Raw genomic sequence first — 22,882 nt, 5'->3', positions numbered from 1 at the left:
TTTAATATCACTCCATCTTTACGATTACAATTAAGTTGGTTCAACTTAATTTAGTTTTTAAAGGAAAGCAAATTATGTTTGTAGTACTGAACTAATTGAGTTAATCAGATTATAAATGGGTACTCGGATTAATTTAATAATCGATTAAGTTGGAAATACTTAAAAAGATCAACGCAAATTGTTAACTCAATTTATTCAAGCTCCTCAACCCCCCCCCCGTTGATAATTCTCGATCGTTGGCACGCTGATAACAATTTTTTTTTTTAATGGCACTTCATATCAAAAAGGTTGCCGACCCCTGCTCTAGAGTGACTTCTGTCAGGAAAACAATTCCTTTGCAAGCTGTGGCCTGTAATTTTTTTTCTCGTATAACATTCCGCTCACTCGTCTCGCACATGCTCACTCATGATTTCTTTCTGTCAAAGGACATGGCTCTATTTCAAACTTTACACTTCTAGCCCCACGCATTTCTCACAGGAAAAACATATTAAATATTGCATCAAAGGCCAGATAGTCACTCTGCTTGCAGGTTTAATACATTTCCAGTTATAATTAACACTGAACCCCGGGGCAAACAGTGTTTAGCAATTTCTAAAACTAGACATTTCTGTTTGGTTTGATGATATCGTTAGGATATTGCCTAACTGTTGTACAACTTGTGCGTTTCTTCACAGAGGTTCTTAGAACAACAATAATAGTAGATCAATCTTTCTTCCGATGATCGAGAACTGATTTCTGTCAACTCTATTCTAAAAAAAAATACACCGGCTCTACTTAAAGGTAGGGTAGGTAAGTTTGAGAAACCGGCTCGAGATCGCTAGAATTTGAAAATACACAACCGGAGAAAATCTGCCACTTCCTTATAGAGCCCCTCCTCCAACACACACGAACGCGCACATGACCAATGAGGGCACGAGATAAGTTTGTGCACAGATGGAAGGCTGACAGGCAGGTAGGCCATCCAGTTATTTTAGCCGGGCCGGTCAATAAAATGACAATAGCAATGGGGGAATAGAGTGGTGCAGGGATGACTTATTTACCCTGAAGTAAGCTGTGCATGGGTTCCCTCGACAAAGAAGCAATGGGATTTCTCCATAGGATTTTGGAAAATAGCTCGAAATAAGATCTGTGGAAAACGAACCTGTTTGAGAAATGCACGTTTTGTTCAGCCGGACAATATCCACATGTCTACCCTACTTTTATAATTTTCAAATCATAAATCTAAATCGCCAGAAGCAAAATAGTAGAGTACAGCGCTTCGCGATTGTCAAGGGGGGGGGGGGGGGTAGCAGTGGAGTACAGCGCTTCGCGATAGTCAACGGCGTTAACAGCAGCCCTGTCTGTGCACACGGACACCGACTCTGTCGTCCGGTGATCTAACCGCCTTCTGCGTACGTCGGTACGCAAATGTTGCTGCGCATGCGTACCTGCGTACCAGTTATGTGCACCCCTGAGTATAGGATACAAAAAGGAAAATGAAATTGGCAAGGATCAAATCAAATTTCAAGAACAAAGGAAATCTTATTTTAACCCAGAGTGCATTTGGGGACAGAATGGAGCTCGCTGGCCACACCCGAGCTGAATCACAATCGTTCCGTCTCCCTAAATTAAGCCCTTGGGCTTGAGATCAATAGTGACCTCTACAGAATATAGGTATCTTCACTTTCAGTTTTAGGGATTATTGGGCTTCAGACACTTTCTTTGTCAGATGATGCAATAGTAATGAATCCAAACCAATAAAAGATTGCTTTGTTTGTCGGTTTAAGTTGATCATTTGGCCCCTAGCACTGTTGTGGTTGGCAAGTGCGCAATAGAAATAAAATATTTCGAAATGTCGGGCTAAGGCCCTCATTATAAAGTTCACTCCCACTCTGTGAAAACACGATAACAAGTTGCAGCAGCAACCTTTTTCACATGCTGCTGCGTCTTGTCTAACAGTAATAAAATACTCTTTGTATTGAAGACAGAATAAATCCTTCTCCTGCCTTGAAGCCTATTGGGTGAGTTGAATACAGAAATGTACAGCAAAAAGTTGATTTAATACTTTACTTAAGCGATCTTGTTTTGATTATGTTGCTAATATAGAGGGGTATTTCCTGCTAACGGGTTCTCATTTGTTTAAATGTGTTAAAAAAAAATGATAAATGAAAGCCTTCATGTATATAATGTCACTGGTGACACATACATGAAGTAACATCTACAGGTAGTGTACAGTATGAAGTTGATTAACATTCTGGGACATATTTAACTAATAGCAATATAAAAACATGGATTATGAGGCAAACTTTACTTATTTACTTATTACTTTACTTCTAGTTACATAAATGTATTAGAATATATTGTTGTTTGGTCACACATCCTGCTTGTGTGATTTCCATGTATGATGTCTTTGCATTGTCATAATACATACATTTTGTCATGTGTCTATACTTCAGTACATGATGTTATCCCTCATCTATGCCAACTTATCACAGTGCGTTACATAATCTATCTGGCTCTTATCGTTAACAGCATCTTATATTAAAAACGTTCTCATTGTTCTCCTGCTGTTCTTTATCCTTTATTTATGTGTTTATGTCTTTAGTCCAGTTACAGTAAACCTCTTAACTTTACAGAATTTTGGGCAGATTCAATGAATTAAAGCAACAAATAGTATCACTATCAAGTTGATTTGTATAGGTTTGTTGGCATTATCCTTTGCTCAAAAATTACTCCAAGATTCAGATATTTCATAACAAGGATGTAGTTGTAGCTTAGTCAATTATGCTACACACAAAAAACTTGACAGAAAAGCAAAAACAGTAGTCCATACCTGTAGTGCATTTTGGAATGACAAAATCAATGCTCAGATGATATTGCCGGGCATTTTTAACAGTGAAAATAATTGACATTAAAGGGGACCTATCATGCAAAATGCACTTTTTTATGTCTTTTATACATAAATATGTGTCCCCGGTGTGTAAGGGAAATCACGCAGCGTCAGAAAATAAAACCCTCTCTCTTTTCCTCCGTACCCAAATCTCTAAAAATGGGGGTACAACGGATCCAGATTTGCGTCCGATATGACGTAATATCGGAAATATGGACCCACGGCACTATCATAAAGTTGCTATCAGAAACAATAAAAGACTGTTTTGGACGTAATATGGTCGGTGCATGTTTACATTAGCATCGCTAACACTCAGAGCTAACCTGTACTGCACAGAGCATGTGTGTGAAGAAGCAGGAAATAAAAAGGAACTCACCTTGTGGTATAACCGGCAAGAGAGAAAGCCTTTGAGCTCCATACTGTTTCAGAAATAATCCTTGATAATCCATGATATGGCGTTTCATCACGGCAGTATTTAGTTTAGACAGTAGCTGCCGGGTCCCGCATGAGCTCAGCCCCCTCCTTTTTTTTTCTTTTATCACATTTTATTTTTTTCAAGCTTTATGCCCAAAATCAGCACTTTTCAAACAGTAAGTGAAATAGAGGGATATGAGGCATGGCTAGAATGGGTGATCTGTTTGGTACTTTGAGCAAAACACTTCATAGACATGTTTTTTATATATTTGTATATATATGAGACCTATGCTATTGCCTAAAAATAGCATGATAGGTGCACTTTAAGTAAACATTGTCCATTAACTTTTAGAACCACACAGTCCGCCTCGTCTCGTCTCACTGGAGTCCTGCACTTTGTCCTGTGGTCACCCAGCGAAGTGAAACAGCTTGATCCGGGATTCCGTGATAAAGCCACATTAGCTTGTTGCTGGGTTAGCCTAAATCCTATTGTCCTGGGACCGTACATCAGCAAGGAGCATGCTGCTGGGTCCTAGCTGTGTTAGCTTAGCTCACATGTCAACTCTCGTCAATTGTCTAAATCACCAAAACAAAACACTACACTGAAACTAACCCTAACTCCAGCGTACCAAACCAACCCTTACCATTTTAAGATTAAATGTACCTTAGTCATATACCATACTTACTGAGTAAAACAAAACAAAAAACAATAAGAACAAAAAAGAAGAATGCTCGTGAAGTAATTAATTAATTAAAGTTTTCCGCACTCGATTTTCGATTGCATGATATAGCCCAGCGCAACACCTTCGTCACATGTTGCCACTTGTTTGTACCAGTTTCAGGCGATTTGTAATCTGTTCTAGAAAGAATATGTGTTTTTAGGATTTCAAGAAGCATATAGAACAAACAATGGATGTATTTTATGAACATTTATCCATGCTGAAAGTAGATTTAGATGTGTTAGGAGTGAGATAGAGATTATTATCTAATATCCAATGAAGCATTGCATGAAGTCTGTTGATTAATCAGAGGCTGTTGTTGGGGCTGCATAAACGTTTTTTTATCTTTGTTTTGTAGGCAGACCATGCAGGCCAGCCCGATGGTCAACAAGGTTCATGTTTTAATAGCATTTTTACAAAAAAAGCCCAGGCGAGCCTAACATGTGAAAATATGGCTTGGGCCTCAGAGAGTTAAACTTGGGCCTGCGACCATAGTTTTACTGTATTTTGTTTTGAAAATCCACAGCGGAGGTTTGTGTCGTACTACATGCGGTGTATTTTGCATATCTCTCAGTAGCCAACGATCTGTGAGTCTGTTGGCTCGGACATAAACTCCGTAATAAATGTAGTCTACATTTCATAAGAGGTGTAAAACCTGTGAGCATTTTAAATCGCATTTGAACTAAATGCTTATATAAGCTGTAGTTGTATTTGTATTGTTGATTTATTGTGTGAACGAGGCGATATACAGTAGAGAAGGTTAAGCTGTCATTATTAGGCTGTTATGTACTGTTGGAGTGGGAAGCAGGCCTATTGTTTTTAGGATATTTGTGAGTCAGGTGGTCCGTGAGTGTTTTTTTAGTGGTTAAGTGGTCCTTGGTATGAAAAAGTTTGAGAAACACTGCGCTAGTGGATTGTTAATGGGGGAGCCTCGCTGCGGGGAAATTATACAGATGGCTAGTCCGCCCCTGAAAAATGTCTATGCACCCGTTATTATTAATCATTTAAAAAAAAATTGATAAAAAAATTGATTAAAAAAAAAACTCGCGACCCCCACTTTGGGAACCCCTGCTTTAAAAGACCCCTAAAATCCTGTAATTTTATATGTATTCTTGTTCTGCAATCAGAACATGTTGTACTTTGTTGAATGTGTAAAAACAAACTGTTCTCAGGATGCACGTGTTTACACCTTATCTTCCTCAATTCATCCCTCCTTCCTCTTTTCTGTTAGTTTCTTTTTCACTCACTGTAGTGTCTTCGTTTGCTCCATCACTTTGAATAGATTGAAGGAATTGCAGCACATCAATATGAAACAGAGGGGGAGAAAACAATGGATGGTGACCCTAAACCCTCACCCCAAAGGAATGTAGAGAGAGAGAGAGCGATAATATGTTGGAACTGAATAGCAGAGAGGAGTGGAAGTGGAGATTTGTGTGCCAGATTAAATCCTGCTCCGTTTTTGTATAGTAGATTTTCACTCTCTAATATTCTCTCCAAATTGCAACTACCTCTATGGTAATCCTGCGCTGCTGTGGCCTACATTACACCTTAGCGTGCGTGTGTGTGTGTGTGTGTGTGTGTTGTGTGTGTGTGTGTGTGTGTGTGTGTGTGTGTGTGTGTGTGTGTGTGTGTGTGTGTGTGTGTGTGTGTGTGTGTGTGTGTGTGTGTGTGTGTGTGTGTGTGTGTGTGTGTGTTGTAAGTGTGTGTGTGTGTGTGTGTGTGTGTGTGTGTGTGTGTGTGTGTGTGTGTGTGTGTGTGTGTGTGTGTGTGTGTGTGTGGATGCGGCGGACAGACGGGTCTCAGTTGGTTTGGTGTCCGATGCCTACTTTTAACAATTGTAAATAAAACCTTTGGCCCGTAATTTCATTTCCTCATTGTAGCGACCAGAGAGGGGGGGATATATCCAGTCTCTGATAGTGTTACGTTATTATGAGAGTGCTCTCATACTTGTTTGATTCTGAAATTGTATATATATATTTATATAAATATATATATAAATATATATGTGTGTGTGTGTTTGTATATGTCCGCATCTGTAGCCTGTTATTGTCTCATTATACCGCACTGTGAATGAATTAAAAGTAAATATATAAGTCGTCATGAACACATCTGTCCATCAGACAGAGTGCTGCTGTGCCTCCTGTCATCATTACTGGACGTCTCTTTAAAATGACCGCCCAGATTTCTCATTTCTCTAAACGCCTGCTGCTACACCTGGTTTCTTTACATGTCAGGGGATTCTTTAGGGCACTATAGGCGCCTTCCTAGAATGTTGTAAGGAAACACGCCTTCCAGTAAAACACTCCCTGAGTTTTCCTGATAATTGGGAGGATGTTTAGGCTTTAAATAATATTGGATTCAGTTAGTATTTTGTTTTATAAAAGTAATTTAACTATACTTTATGTTAATGTAAAGCTTAACTGGTAGCCCATGTTTTAGGCCGGTATGCATATAATAACGGCAAAAAACATCGTGGATGTGTTTTTTCTAGGGCTGTCAGTCGATTCAAATATTTAATCGCGATTAATCGCATGATTGTCCATAGTTAATCGCGATTAATCGCAAATTAATTGCACATTTTTTATCTGTTCTAAATGTACCTTAGAGGGATATTTTTCAAGTTTTGAATACTCTTATCAAGATATGAGTGGACAAATATGCTTTATATGTTTGTTTATTATCATTTGAACAATGATAAATATTCTCATGAATATTAAACACAACAACCTCTGAACATTACAAATATTCGCCTCAATTCAACCTGGAACCTCTCTCATACAATAATACAATACAAAGTGTGTGTGTGTGTGTGTGTGTGTGTGGTGTGTGTGGGTGTGTGTGTGTGTGTGTGTGTGGTGTGTGTGTGTGTGTGTGTGTGTGTGTGTGTGTGTGTGTGTGTGTGTGTGTGTGTGTGTGTGTGTGTGTGTGTGTGTGTGTGTGAGTGAGTGAGTGAATGTGAATGTGGAGACACTGTGATGGATCGTTGGAGCTATGTGCAGCTCAAGGCATATATGCTCGAACGGGAGCTGCCTGGACGCTGCAGTCATGTTGCGCACACTATCCGTGCTGAGTGAGCTGTCTTTTCGTACAATGTCCCACTGTCTGGCTACCTGCATAAAGTCAAGTGCTCGGCGCAGTTGTCGGCGAAATGTCGCTCCTCTGTTTTCATTGAAACAGCTCCTTATATCCGTTAGCGCAGCTAGCTAGCACCAGATGCTAACAACAACAACACGTAAGGTGTGCCTCGCTCGCGCCACACATACACACACCCTCCCGGTCCTCCCGATGGCCAGTCCAGGCCTGCCGGTGAGCGTGGAAGTGTGGTCTGCCACAAGCGGGCGGCAAGAGCGGGGCTGTCAGCATCAGCTTGTAGATGGTATTTTAAACTCGATGCGCTCTGAAACTACGGGGCGGCCGACGACAAAAAAAACACATGCGTTAATCGCGTTAAAATAATTAGTGGCGTTAATTTTTTTTTTGCGTTAACGCGTTATTAACGCGTTAACTTGACAGCCCTAGTTTTTTCATAAAATTACAATGTTCATGTGTCATCAATTGCTATGCTAGAGTGATTTTAATAGGCCCTATTATGCTTTTCTGGGTTTTCCCCAAAAAATAGGTAGTTTCTCTCCCCCCCCGACACACACCTGAAAAACGCCTTATACTTGTAGTCCTTTGTTTACTTCCACGACATAGTGACATCACTAAGTAACACTCGCACAGCACAGATAAATACCTTTATGAACAATAAAGCATGGGAAAATGTCACAGAAGGGGCACACAATTAAAATATGACCCTGGAAAATGAGCATTATAGGGCCCCTTTAACTTTTTGGAAACAGGTGTATACTTTTTTACTCACAGTCTAACCTAAAATCCTCCATCTTTAGCTTGAAAGATAAAAAAATGATTTAACTTGCCCCACCTTTGTATGAACGTTTTACTTTAACTTTTAATAAATGATTTCAGTGCGTCACTGCACTCAGTTCTTCAAGTCAAGTCATCAAGGTGTGACCACTGTCTAAGGGGCTTAGATAATGATTTTCAGATATTTATGAGGGAAAGCCTTTCATCAGATTGAACTGGTATGAGTGATAATAACAAGGAAGATAGCTGATATGCACACACACACACACACACACACACACACACACACACACACACACACACACACACACACACACACACACACACATACATACATACACACACACACACACACACACACACACACACACACACACACACACACACACACACACACACACACACACACACACACACACACACACATTTTAAAATGCTTAAGTCTCCACCCTCCAAAGTACACAAAGTACTCTATATATGAGCTCTATAGGGATGGTGGGGTTGAGTGTTGGATTTCTTTGAGAGTGATAGGAGTCATCACAGCTGAGGTATGATTATATTTTAAATTAATTTAGATGATTGAATTGACATGGATGTATTTGGATGAGCGCTCTCTTTTATTAGATTGTATATGTCTTTAGTATGTCAAAAGAATCAGTATATATATCTCAATTAAAGAAATAAGAATGTTTAAATAATTAAAATGGACTTAATTATTTAAATGTTTAAGAATGTGTGTGTTTATAACATAGATGGATGGATGAATGAAATAAGCCACTGGGAGTGGGGTCAACATTTAATAATAAAACAATTAAATAATAAATAAATAAATATATAAATAAATAAATACAAATTGAATATTTTCTGTAATTATAAAGTAATAAGTTGCCATAAAAATACTCTTGCTTGAGGTGCTATAAAAGTTCAGTGAATATCTGTAAATCCATACAGTAAAAAATACCTGATTTTGTGTATTTATGTAGTGACAGATGTCTTCAGCCCAGATGTATTAGTTTATATAATTATAACAGCATAACACATATAAAAGAATAAATGCATGTTGTCCCTAATGTAGTGAAAGCAGTAAAAACGGCAAGGGAAGCATGTTTATTTCTTGTGAATATAATCCAATTTATTTAATTTTTGTATATGTATTTTGTATACTCCTTATTAACTAGACATAAACATGCATATATCTGCAATGCATTAACCATAAATGTTTGGGCACTACAATTTGAGCTTCAACTGATTCAAACACAATTTGCTGAGTTTTATTTCACATTTGATCCTACAGATTTTCAAAAATGTCTGCCGTTCTTTACGCTATTATCTAAGATAAAAAATGTTCAGGTTTATTTTCTTTAATTTGTCATTGTTTCTTTTATATTTACCACTTTCATCTGAATTTAGTTTGAAAAAGTTACCATTTCAATCTCAGAATATAACCCCAACCCTTCAACTCATTAAAAAAGAAAAACCCTGAAATAGCCCCTTACACACTGTTGCAGTCGTCACTTTTGCTAATTTGTTTTGTATTGACACTTTATTGTAAAGGTTTTATTTTTTGGCAAAATAAATCAAATTGCTGCAATCATTGCATTTTGATGTCTTAAGGTTAACTATTTACCTACTCATTGAGAACTTCACGTGAATAGCAAATAAAAGACAAGGCATACATTACAATGATTTGTTTGAGGGGAGCGGCCCATCAGGACATCATTAAGTGTGTACTAAACGTGTCTCTGCATACAAACTCCTCATGTAAAGTTCACTTCAGTACAATAAAATAACTTTTTCATATAACTCAACATTTTCCGAATCTAACAAGATACATTTGTCAAAATAAGCGTCCAGAATAATAACCCCAAGGTGAATTAACAGTAAGTTCCCATTGCATAACTAAACAGATAGTGGATATCTAATCGTTTTTCTCTCTCCCTGTAGATTGATCATGACTTCAGTGCTCGGGATAGCCCTGCTGACTTTCGCCCTGTCAGGGTCTGCAGTGGCCTTTTTCTCCATTGGGGGTGAGGCCTCCACTCATGTCAACATTACAGCAACGGCTCTATTGCAGAAAGTGACGGAGACATGTCGTGTGGTGGCAGAGGCTGCCGGTCACGAGTTCAAACCCACGGTAGGATGAAAGATGACAAACAACACAAACACACATTAGCAGAGAAACACATTCCCCTGGGCATTACAAACATAACACATGAAAGGCAAGAGAGCGACACATATACACCAACAGATTTTTAAGGTCTTCATTTGACAATACTAAAGCCTAGGGAGAGGAGAGTAGAGGTTTATGGTAGTTTTGTATAGAACAGCAGTCATAGGATCCATTGGCATTTTTTTAGCCTCATTACTTTCCTAAGTCTTAAACCTTTCTTATCTAAGTTTATCACGACATTTAGACAAATTGCTAGTACAAACATAATTTAGAAAAAAAACTATACTAAAACAATTCTATTTTATCTTAGCTTAAGAATTCAGGAAGCAAAGAACAGTCCTAAATTAGGAACCCAAAGTAGGGATAACCCTTTTAAATTCAAAATTAACTGTCATAAATGGCTGGACTATAGTTAGGTCTATATCACTATTGGTCCGCCACTTTGTTCCTGAAAAATATCAATGACTATTAGATTGATTGCCATGACATTTGAATATAGAAACATTGTTCCCAGAGGTTGAATCCTACCGAAGTTCCATAGTTCAACCATGAGGCTGATTTTTAGTTTGTACTGGATTGGCACAGAGTTTGGTTGGCAAAAGTAATAATTTATGGTTTCCTATTCATGGGGGAATTGCACATTCAATAGAACATCAGTATTGGCGTTTTTGGGGAAATCTCATTTGGATGATATTACTGGTAGAACTTCGCAAATCACATTACAACTGCTTTTTGATGCAACCAATACAATAACAAAACAATTTAAATGATTTTTGTGGTCTGTTAGCGTCAACTGTGCATGTTAAATATACTTGTTCCCGGACACAAAATGTCCACACTGTGTTTGCGTTAACATAGGAAAATAAAGGCCCTTAGTCTTGTTTGATCACAACATGACATCCTCTTTGACAACACCATACTGTAACTGTAACTCTTTGACATCTGATTACAGGGTTCGTCTCCTGAAGAGTTGGTCCAAGCCTGTTTAGGTCCGAGAGCAACAGGAGAAGTATCTGGGGCCAAGTTTCACTCTGCTCTTCAAGATATCTACACCCAGCACGGACTGGTAGACCGTGACTTTGTCAGCAGGTCAGAGAAAGATCCAAACCAAACACCTGTTACAAAGCAGTACAACTAAGAAAGTGTGCGTATGTTTCTAATGCATACTATTTCACTTTGTTATTACTCTTGGATCTCTTTTAGTGCTCCCCACCACTTCAACTCGGAGAACTTTGTGCAGGGACGTACTCTTATTATGGAGGGTATGGCAGCCATTAAGGCCAACATTGGCAAGGAGAACTTCAAGGCTGCCAGGGAAACACTGGGCAGAATCCTTCATACACTACAGGTGAGGGGGGGCAGCTGGATATTATGCTCGTTTGTTTTTTGTACTTCTACTGAGAAATATTTACATGCTTTCATTTATTTAGTTTGTTCCCCTCTTTTTTCCCTCATACAGTCTGTTGTGCAGCAGCTATTTTCACCCTCTGTCTGAAACCAGAGCCCAGTCTGCTCTGATTGGTTAGCTGCCAATCACTTTTTGATGTAAACAAAGGAGGCCAATTGAGGCTTTTCAGGAATGGGAGAGAAACTCCCTCTGCAGGGAACTTTGGGATTTTAGCGTTTGCAGACCATTTACATGCATACAAAAACCTATATAACAAACAACAGGAAAGGGAAAACCCTTAAAAAGCATAATAGGGCCTCTTTCTAAGCATGCAGGGGTTTTCAAAGTTGCATTCACATGAATCGTAGTAAAACGGCTCTGGGTTGACAGTGCCGCTGTGTTTTTATGAAGAGGGCAGTGCCACTCAGCTAGGTGGAAGCGCTACCCTTGGCGTAGTGCACTGCTTAAAATCTACGCTGAGCGTTTCAATTTCAACTTCGACCTCATTACCGCTGACCCTTTCAGCGCTCAACCAATCAGATGAGAGCTGTTTGTAGCGTCGCAAGCTAGAAGGGGCGTTAACCAAAGAAACAAACTAACTAGCTGTTTTACCGCAAGGCTCTGCGCCATGACCTTGCAAGAGCAAATTGTAAAGCATGTCAATGCAGCACTGTGTTGCAAAAAGGCATTCACTCACCATCGCTTAGTCTAATGTTTAGTTTCATATTGTATCAGGAATATGTTATTAGATAACTTAGATACTCAACAATTGAGTGAAGATATTGCTTCTTTCATCTCAGATTTCACGATTACACAAAATGGATAAAAAAGGTCAGACTCAACACTTGAAATGTATGCACTGTAGCAAAAAAATATTAAACCTGTTTGGGTTCACTTAACCTATATGTTAAGTTGTAGGGTGATGTGGACATGGACAGAACGCTTAGGTTAAAGGTGGTAGAATCCTGTATATGAAATTGTTTCTGTGTTTCAAAATATTAATTTGTGTTTTTCTATCCACTGTCAGGACTTCTACAGCCACAGTAACTGGGTCGAGTTGGGAAACACAAAGCCATACATCAACCTCATACGGCCAGATCTTTCCCTGGATAACCTGGCAGGTTCGTGCGTGATTGGCAGCCGGATGTGCATTATTATCAGATGACCATACATAGCTCTCCTATCACTGTTCTAGCATACAGTATTATATCATAGAGCAGAAGTCAATGTAATGATCACTCATTGCATGTGTCATTTGCTTGTGTAGATAGCGACACTCCCACCTGCAGCGACTGTGCCAGTGGAACATGTCCTAACACCATCCTCCCCAACATCCTGAGTGAGAAGAAACTCACATCAGGCTACATGGAAATCTTCTTCTCAACCAAGCCCCAAGGTAACATTGAGAAGCTTGTACCCAAACCCTGAAATCAATTGAACTTTATTTACATGACATCATTATTTCTTATATACACAAAAAATGGTAGAAACAGAGATAATATGACGGAACGCAAACTAATTTTAAATACATTTGAAACATTTTGAAAACCACATTTTATTGGTGGTGTTAGGTTACTTTTAGACAGTCGAGATAGCTGTTTTACCCCTGTTTACCGTCCAAATGCTAAGTTAAGCTAACCGGCTGTGGGCTTTCCCTCCATACTTAATAATGTAACTGCAAAGAATCCAATAGGTATTTCCTAAAAATCTCAAACTGGAAAAATAAACATAAGTTAAATAAAAACAAGTTTGTCCTTCCTGGAGTACAAGCAGGGGCGGCCATCGGTACGTTCTTCACATAACAGCCGGTCGTCCTGGAAAGCTGACGGCCGGCACGCATTGCAATATTTTTTTCTTTTAAACATCATCATTTAAGATGCAGACTGAGAGGCGACAGCGCTAAACAAACATTTGGTTTATACTCTAAATAAACTAAAGGGGCTTTTCTGAAGAAAAAATATATTTACATAAGCGTCCGTCCACATGGCACGTTTCTTTACTTGCTCATGGACACTGTTGTCCATGTACACATGTCTATAGGCACTACGGCTGTGCCGGAAGTAGAACGTTACTTTACCAAGTTTGAAAGAGGCTGTAATGCCCCCTGCTGACCGAACGCAGAATATGAAGTAATAACCGAACATCCGATGTGTGTTGAGCTGGGACTGTAGCAGCAGCTGTGGTTTTTAGCAGATCTAATGAATGTAAATAGTGGCTGGCAGTATGTAAGAGGCCCTGCGCTCTGCGGCCCTGGCGACACACCTCAGAGGCTGCAGGTTTATCATTGTTTCTGCCTGCACGCTTGAGAGAGTTCATGAAGTGAAAGAGCTTTTAACAGTATAAAGAAGCTGTAGGCAGCTTAATCTGAAAGAATCCCCCACATTCATTCCTATATCAATGTAGACTGGTTAACTCTATCCAGCTTTGCCAATTCTGGCTTAAAAAATGTGTCTTAATTGACATTATAATTACTGGGTCAGAGTACGGGACCGTTTTTCAGTCTCAGTCCATCCCTGAGTACAAGACAGTCATTTACACATAACGTGGAATTGTTTGTGTTGACAAGTTGAACCCTGGCCCAGATCAACTCTTTTTGCTCTGTGCCAGGTAAATGTAGCCATGGAGGGCAAGCTGACCAGACGAGCACAACACATCCTCGCGGAGGCATCAGCAAGGACGAGCGCCGCTCAGACAACGTGGCCCTTCACAACGCTGCTGTCACTATTGCTACAGCCGCCAGCCTCGAGCTGTTGGAGGACATCCGCTTAGCTGCCGGGAACGATGACTATTTGAGGTATGCGGTCAATATCTAAATCCTATTTTATCTTGAATCCCAAAAGTTTGACATTATATTATCACTGCCCAAACCATAGACTGTATATAAGAAGCAGACGTTGTCACCTTGACGTGACCCATTGGATTCTGGATTACGGGTTTGATGCCTTGTATTAGCACTTTCTACGTTGACTAATGCATTTTTTGGAACCAGCAGTGGACAGAAGACAATTTAGGTGACTATTGTCTGCAACTTTCATGATCTGAAAAAAGACTGAGAAAGGGTTCTAAGACGAAAACACAACACTCAACCAGACACAACTGTGGTAGCGACGCACCAACCCATACCCTGCTATATCGTCTTTTATAAATCGAAATAGGAAATTAGCTTATAAAATGTACCTAAAGATGATTTCAAGAAGACTTGAAACTAGCAATTTAGGCTATAAACTCATGTTCACAGAGATCAAGTGAGAAGTAGCGACATTCTTTCATAGACGTCATACAATCTGACTTCTTTCTGCAACTAGTGAAGTTGCCCCCTTCAGGCCTCATTTGTTTTGCTTGGTTCAGACAGATTAGGTTGACCTGAGTTTTACTTCTTCACTCTCTATTTTTACAGAATGATGGGGATCGCCCGTTCAGCAGTCGTGTGCTTTGTGATTGATACCACCGGCAGTATGTCTGAAGACATTGATGCAGCTAGGGAGGTTGTTTATGAAATCATTGACAGCAAAAAAGGAACACAGGACGAGCCATCAGAGTACATTCTGGTTCCCTTCAACGACCCTGGTATGAACTCTTCTACCTCACTGTTCATGTTTATGTAACCATGAGTCATGTTATACGGAATGCACTCACCTGAAAAGAAAAAAAATGTTGCCCGATTTTTGTGAGTTAACAAGACCCCTATGGGGCTCACAATATTGCCATAACAAGTTATTTATGTTAATGTGAGAAATGCATTTAGCCACTCGTTTTCGTTTTTCATGTAGATTTTGGACCCATGATCAGAACAACAGACCCTTATAAGATGAAAAGCGAAATCGCTAAGCTTAGAGCGAAAGGAGGTGATGATATCCCTGAGATGTGCCTGTCAGGACTTCAGGTACTTAAACTATGATATTGTCTTAATACAGTGGTTGTTCATTATTTTATAACTATTTAAGACTGAGCTGATGCAAAATGAACTGACTAGGTTATTGTTTTGTATCTCCAGTTGGCTCTCACCGGTGCCCCTTCCTCCTCCTACATCTATGTTTTCACCGACGCCGAAGCCAAAGACATTAACCTCAAGGCCACCGTCATTGCTCTCATCAAGAGCACCAAGTCCACGGTAAAAACTGACTGACACCCTGTGATGCTATTTTTGTATTCACTCTGCTTAACAGGTTAACCCCCCCCCACCCTTCCTACCAAAGATTCCATACATGAAAAGTAACACATATTAAATGTAATACACACACATTTACACCACATAGCAGTGGTAAACATCATCTCAATATGGAAACACATTTTAGATATAACTGAGTTTTTCCAGTTATAAAACAGTAATGAGCATTGTGTGGGGGTTAGAACATCATTACGGAAGTATGTGATGAGCATTCATATGCTCATTCATTTATCTTATGGTGTTGCAAACATTTTTATGGGTGGATGTCATTAACATCATAACGTCATATTTGGTGCAAAATGTAACAATTTTTGACCACTCGAGAATGGATAAAATATAGACAAAGATTGACTCGCAGGCACTTCAGAAACCCCCTTATTGTCAATATACCAAGGGAAGCCATACATCAAATGGATACTCAAGTATGTTTGTAAAGTTTGATGAGACTGTGTTTATCTTGAAAGCTGGCCATTTTAAACAGTGAGGTCAGGTCTTAATTAAAATTGTCTCAATGAAATACCATGGGGAGTAACATTATACGAAAGCGCAAGAGTCTCAAGTTTCCGGTCATACCCTATCTTTGCAATTACAAGACCGTTAAGAGACCAGTTTCAACAAACATTCAAATAAACTACTTTAAAATGTGCAATAATAATAAAAGTTGAACAGCATATAAGGAATATTTATGGGTAAAAAGGCAAGGGAACCCTGTGAATATGACAATGCCAGTTTTTCGCCGCCAAAATTTGGCCTAACTTTGGAGCATTATTTTGCCTTTTTACCAATAAGCCTGCCATGACATGTTTTGAACCAATGGATTCCTTAGGTTGTCTTTTTATGTGACATGCTGGGATTATATTCAACACATTAACTGGTCTCCACAGGTATCATTCTTACTAACTGCACTCTTTAGGAGGCGCCGTCGTTTCACAAGAGCTGCCAACTTAGACGTCTACAAGGAGCTAGCTTTGGCCTCCGGAGGCCAGGCCATCCATGTTTCTAAGAAGGATTTACCTCAGGCTACAGGCGTCATCCTTGACACCTCCACTTCAGCTTTGGTAAGACCCTGCAGATCTAAAAGTACATTCTCAGAAGCATGGGCTGGGCCTTCAGGGGTTGGACCAGTTTGAAAAATAAAGCAGTAAATAAGGATGCTCTTCTTGATCCCCCCTCTTCCTCAGGTAACAGTAATTCAGCGTGCAAGGAACCCTGGTAAACAGGAGACCTTCCCCTTTATGTTAGATGAATCGCTGAAAAATATCACTATCTACATCACAGGAACACAAATTGCCTTCGCACTGACCAACCCTGCAGGTAACATATCATTCACAATGCACTGTTCGCATAAAATCAGGAGTGTCAATATTTGAGGCTCATTTGGGTGCCCACTTTTCTTACTCATTATGATACATATTTATGCTGAAAAATGTCAGGTGTGACCCAAAGCCAGGGTGACACCATCGGAAAACTGGGAACCCTACAAACAGTTGGCAACCTGTGGAGGATTCGTCTCAACGCCGACAGCCTGGAAGGAAACTGGCAGCTCAACGTCAACTCCAACCTGCAATACACACTTAAAGTCACAGGTCAGTTACTTTTGTTCACTACTTTCTTTGCCGAAATGTAGTTGAAAGGATAAATACCACCATCTATTTTCAAGGCTAGAAAGAGGGGGAAATGGTTGCAACAAAAGTCAACCTGAGCTTGCAATGCGACCAGCCAAGATTGTATCAGGTCACTGCTCCCTGCCAAAAAAATAGCCAAGTACCCCCCCTGCACTTCATTTTTTCTCTCCAGATTAAATAAATAACCAAGATTTAACTTGCTGCAGATTTGCTGTTCCAAGTACCTTTGGCCAGGCTGTTGTTTCCCCCTCTTTCCAGCCTTTGTGCTAAGCTAAATGGATACTAGCAGTAGCTTCATGTTCACTTAACAGACATGATGTTTAACTTTGGGCAAGAATCTAGTCATTAAACCTATGGAAAGAAAGCAAATACATATTTTAAAATAAAGAGCTATTCTTTCATTAAATCTTAGCTGAAGGTTTCACTCACCCGAATGTAATACTTTTTTTATTCAGTAGTGTATTTCAAATGTATACCACTACTTTTCGGTTCATCGAAACCGCGTCAAACTGTTTTGCTTCTGATGCTGAAATAATTCACCACATATTATTAAAAAGCTGTTCTTTAAACTGATTTCTGTTTTTATGACTTGTATCTGCATTTACAGTAAGGCTGTGTTTGTTTTACAGGCCAGAGTACTATTACCTTCATCTATAACTTTGTGGAGAGATTCGAGGGACCTCACCCAGGTTATGCAGTACTCAGTGGGCGTCCACAAGCAGGTACACTATAAAGCATGGATGGATTACTGAAGGGCAAGCACAAGCCCAGGGGCCCAAAGTGTGAGGGGCCCTCTGGCCTTCACTTACAAAATGTCACTAAAAGAGGCAAGTACAAACCAGGAAGAGAAAAAAAATAACGACAAAAAAAACATAATACGACTATAAAGTGTAAAAACAGCTATAAAGTGACCAAAAGAAGTTGCACGACTATGAGAAGGAGCAAAAAAACAAAACACTGACAGAAAGAATTACTACAAAGGGAGATAAATATATGTATTTTGTGCAGTTTTTCTTAAAATTAAGTAAGTTACCTATATTTAATATGTAAATACAAACGTACGCCTAAAAACCTAAAAATAAAATTCCTGTAGCTAAACTATAATTACTTTGAATCCATTAGGCTGAAGACCAGTGGTGGAAGATGCACTCAAATCGTATACTCAAGGACAAGTTGTGCATTCAAATTGTACTGAAGGGATTAACAGTACAAAAATACAAGCATTAAAGATGGGGTAGGTAATTTTGGAGAAACCAGCTCGAGTGCGCTAGAATTTGAAAATACACAGCCGGAAAAAATCTGCCACTTTCTTACAGAGCCCCTCCTCCAACACACGAACGCGCACATGACCAATGAGGGCACGAGATAAGTTTGTGCACAGATGGAAGGCTGACAGGCAGGTAGGCCATCCAGTCATTTTAGCCGGGCCGGCTAAAATGATTGGTCGTGCTTTTTACAGTACTACGGCTTCCACAGATGACATTTTTTTATGGATTTTTTGTCAAAGCACTTAAGATATTCATTGCTATCGGGATGTTAAGAGCATTCCATGGAATATAACAAAAAGTGTATCTTGAGCCGGTTTCTCAAACTTACCTACCCCACCTTTAAGCTATACAATAGTAGAACATTACTTAACAAGATTTGTTCATTGTCATTTTATACATCAAAATGCATGTTGTATTTTCATTATGCTATAAAAATATAGTACGAAGGCTGATTAATGTTGTGACTTATTTTTACTGTATGCTGCCCGGTTAGTTGTACATCCAAGTAAGGCATCAATAAGGTAAAATCCACACAAATATTATGTATTTAACCCTGTAAATTACTTTGTAAAAGAAAATGGAATAACTCTAATGAAGTACAAGTACCTAAACATTTTATTTAAGAACAGTACTTGAGTGAATGGACTTATCTAGAAACACCAGTGCTAAAGAAAAGAGCTCAACAATAATCAGCATTTTTTTCCTACAAATGATGGCATGTCCCTATTAAACACACAGCGAATGGTGAGGTTTGGCACATCAAACATCCTAATAGCACACACTCCACAAACATTCCAATGTTAATGGAAAATGATTCATGATCTTTGCATACACATATGTATAGGTCACTTTTGCTTCCCCTTACCTTGCTTCTTCACTTCTCTCTTCTGGAAACACCAGGCCAGCCGGCCACTCTGATGCTCTCCGTACTTGGTAGGAAAGGTCCGTCATCGATGACCATAGGAGATGTTGCCCTGGTTACTGTTTCCGGCCCTGAGACTGCTAGCAATAGCACAACATTGGACATGGGCAACGGAGACATCCTGGTGACCGTTGATGCCATCCCTGAGGGGGAGTTTGTTGTCACTCTGGAAGGAACTGACAAAGTGTCCAACAGCAAATTTCAGAGGCAGTCCACCACCCAGATGTCCATCTCTAAAGTCAAAATCATGGTCTGTATTTTACCATCCTGTGTATACATACAACAAGCAAATGTTTTTATACAAAGTTAGATAAAGGCCTAAACGCACTGTAAGCACTTTTTTTTAATGTCACTTGTTTTCACCTGTTTTCTTCCCTCTAGGCTGTGGTAGACAGCAGTGTGAGGCCAGGGGAATCATTCGGGATCCCCATAAGCGTCCTGACCCAGGGCTCTGGTGGCAAATACAGCGTCAATGCCAGAAATGACAGAGGCTTCACCATGTCCCACCCAGACAGGTGAGTGCTTTTTTTTTCATATAATGTTTCTGACATTAGATTTATATTTAAGCCCTGTAGATGTCTTTGTTACAATGTTTTTTGTGCCATAATGATTGAGGTCTTTGACCATGACCGTTGAAATTGGGTGTTTGAAAGGAGGTCTATTTTATTTTTAAGCTACGCCTTCTGTCCTCCTGCTTTAACTGATTTAGTTTTCTAGTACTTTGTCTAAATCAATTGTCTCTATATAAAAATCATTTGAATAGTTTTGCTGCTGAAGAACTCAGGGGGCGCTGTGCCCGACAAAATAACGTTGCAGGTCCTCAAACCTGGAAATTAGTCAGCTGTTTTGAACAAAGTCAATGGTTTTTTAAAGGATTTTTTGGTGCGTGATATATGGTCTGTAGATTACACGAATTAAGAAATGTTCCCATGTTATGTTTTACGACTCTACACTTAACTTACTCACACTCTTACATAATAATCCTTTGCGACCACACTGCATTCTGAGAAAATACCAAATGAATCATATCATCATAGTGCTTGAGCTCCACTTCTGTGTGCCTTTATCGTGTGCATTGACTCAGTCTGTTGTGCCCTCCTTGTATAAAGCAGCGCAAGCAATGAGCTCAGGTACAAAAGGGCTGCATTCTGCAATTACCTTACAGATTGTATCCATCACTTGACAATAAACTGCCTCCTTGTTGGAATTTTGAGCATTATTCTAGTCTATTATCATTATAGATTTCTCACATTATTTAAATGTAATTAATGATCAATGCTTTGAACGTGAAATGTTCTTGATTTCAATCAAAATCATATGTGTGTGTGTGTTATTCTCAAATTGTTTTTCTCTCTTTTGACAGTATCATCTTGACAACTGGTGTATATACTAATACTAGTCTGACTATAAAACCACCTGCCGACACTCCATCAGGCACTGACGTCACTCTGACGGTGGAAGCCTTGTCGGACAGCGGCGTGGACTCCAATTACGTGGTTATGAGATTCTCTGTTCTAACCAAGGTAATACACAGTTGAAAAGAGTAGGAATAAAAAAAAATGTTTTAAACATGGCTACAAAGACTTTTTTCAGAGATTCAATTCTCCTCCATATCTTAATTGCACTTTGTTGTGATTCATAAATACATTTCCCATTTTTTTCCCCTTCGTTCTCTATCCAGATCACAGATTTCTTTCAGCCTGTGTGTAAATTGATGAGCGTGCTGGCTGATGCTTGCCCTCAAGATGTTTCTCAGTGTAAACCTTTCCAGTGGGAGCTTGCGGCCAACCTTACGGACGGAAACGGTACCGGGATAGAGAGCGTGGCCCTGCGGCAGGGCAGTGGAAACATCACCACCACCTCCCTGAGTGATCCCTTCATTCTGGCCAACTACACAGCCTCTTGCTGCTCTCAGATTGTCGAGATAGTGGCTGTAGATAAAGTTGGAAATGTGGGCAAGTGCTATCATTCCATTGTGCGTTCTGCAGGCCCTCCGGCTTTAACCATGTCTCTTACAATGTGGTTGGGCTTGCTGATCTCTGCCCTTGTTACAAGGTTTTAAAGGGCTTAAGTTAGGTTGTTTAATATCGGATGTACTCTGGGCAAACCATGTACAAATTATTAAAATAAACCTCCTTCCGGTGATGGTCATCTAGTGCTTTTATATTGTACTTTATTAAAAAGTGGGCATTGATTAGGAAAATGGATGATAAAGCTATACAAATGTGTCTGAAAATTAAATATTTAGGCATTTAAAACAGAAATGAGTTGTATTTCATGGTTTAATATTATCCTCGTGTTTGTAACATGTCAGCTTTGGGAACAAAGATTGTATATGGTGATACAAAATATGAGCCATCTGTATGTCAAATATGTCTTATATGTCTTAAATGATACGATGAATTGGAAATGGGGGACCCTGATGTAAACAAGACGAAAGTCTTTCTCTGGTCTGCATCCCCTTAACAATTGTATGTTTTGAGCTGTACTGTACTGTACCCAATATACAAGCTGTTAATAAACTTTTCAATCAATCAAGCATTTCCCTTTTTAATTCGACCACATTTACCATTGGGAACATATCTGTGTACATTAATAATATATTTTAATATTTTTGTATCCAGATGTTCTTAGGAATTGATATAAATAAAAACTATTTCAAATTCAAATGCATAATTTCAATGATCCCTAGGATGATTATTAACACAAAATTGATTGTTAAAAAAAAAAAAAAGGTGATTCACAATTGCAGGAAGTGATAGGTGACGGATAGCAGAATATGTATGTTTTTTCATGTGAATACATTTTTTCCAATTTATTTATGGGAATGTTTTCATCAATAGTAGTCTTAAAAAAAAGGGTAAGAACCACTGCAGTGAATTGTATTCTAAAACCCATTTTACATTATGTAATAAACATTTATCAGTGGAAAAGGCTAATAAAAATGACATGGAGTTTCTCTGGTCGGCATAAAAGGGAAAGAATGATACAAAACAGTCATCCTGTTGTGGAAAAAAACAGATTTTATAAAACATTTTGAGTAGAAATGAAAGTGATTGTGGAGAAATACCTGCATTAAATGTTTTAATTAAAATGTTCATTCATTATTCTAATTCACTTTCACTGGAAGAATGTGTTTCATGCGACTTTGAAGGAAAACAACCTCTTTAACCCTCCTGTTATCCTTGGGGTCAATTTGACCCCATTCAATGTTTAACGTATCTAAAAAAATGGTTCACATAATTGTTTTTGCTTAGTATTTCATGACTTTTCCTAATTTAGTGGAGGACTAATGGGTAAACATAAAATGAACATGAAGATCTTTTTTAAATGTCCTGTACGCACTTTGTACGCATCAGTGTTCCTTGGGGTCAATTTGACCCCAGGCTGTTTTAGTAGTATAAAACATATACAAATGTCAATATCTTACACATATTTGTGTTGATCGTGTAGGATGATATTGAGGTGACTAT

At 39.1% G+C, this 22,882-nt stretch overlaps 1 protein-coding gene across 2 annotated transcripts; it reads left to right on the top strand.

The window, feature by feature from the left end:
• The first annotated feature begins 1,931 nt into the window (after window positions 1-1,931).
• LOC117481881 (von Willebrand factor A domain-containing protein 7-like) lies at window positions 1,932-21,560 on the top strand. 2 transcript variants are annotated; one of them, XM_034129809.1, is made up of 18 exons: window positions 1,932-2,000; window positions 9,814-10,003; window positions 10,992-11,128; window positions 11,243-11,387; window positions 12,454-12,547; window positions 12,694-12,822; window positions 14,034-14,220; window positions 14,824-14,993; window positions 15,197-15,309; window positions 15,421-15,537; window positions 16,479-16,652; window positions 16,776-16,908; window positions 17,028-17,180; window positions 17,849-17,941; window positions 19,388-19,659; window positions 19,791-19,924; window positions 20,773-20,932; window positions 21,091-21,471. In XM_034129809.1, exons 2-18 carry the CDS (start codon window positions 9,821-9,823, stop codon window positions 21,469-21,471), a joined length of 2,775 nt encoding a protein of 924 aa, XP_033985700.1. In that variant the 5' UTR covers window positions 1,932-2,000; window positions 9,814-9,820. The 2 variants fall into 2 exon arrangements, with proteins under 2 accessions (XP_033985700.1, XP_033985704.1); XM_034129813.1 differs by lacking the exon at window positions 1,932-2,000 and having other exon boundaries at window positions 9,821-10,003; window positions 21,091-21,560.
• Window positions 21,561-22,882: the final 1,322 nt, after the last annotated feature.

This window comes from Trematomus bernacchii, unplaced genomic scaffold (assembly GCF_902827165.1).
Source record: "Trematomus bernacchii unplaced genomic scaffold, fTreBer1.1, whole genome shotgun sequence".
Lineage (NCBI taxonomy): Eukaryota > Metazoa > Chordata > Actinopteri > Perciformes > Nototheniidae > Trematomus > Trematomus bernacchii.
The sequence above is the reverse complement of the archived record's forward strand: the minus strand, read 5'-3'. Positions and strand labels throughout refer to the sequence as shown.

Bases quoted from the DNA above. Each gene is read 5' to 3' on its own strand.
- LOC117481881 (XM_034129813.1), top strand. From the start codon at position 9,821: ATGACTTCAGTGCTCGGGATAGCCCTGCTGACTTTCGCCCTGTCAGGG. The intron at 14,221-14,823 runs GTATGCGGTCAA...CTATTTTTACAG, and splicing joins GGGAACGATGACTATTTGAG to AATGATGGGGATCGCCCGTT. The intron at 16,653-16,775 runs GTAAGACCCTGC...CCTCTTCCTCAG, and splicing joins ACACCTCCACTTCAGCTTTG to GTAACAGTAATTCAGCGTGC.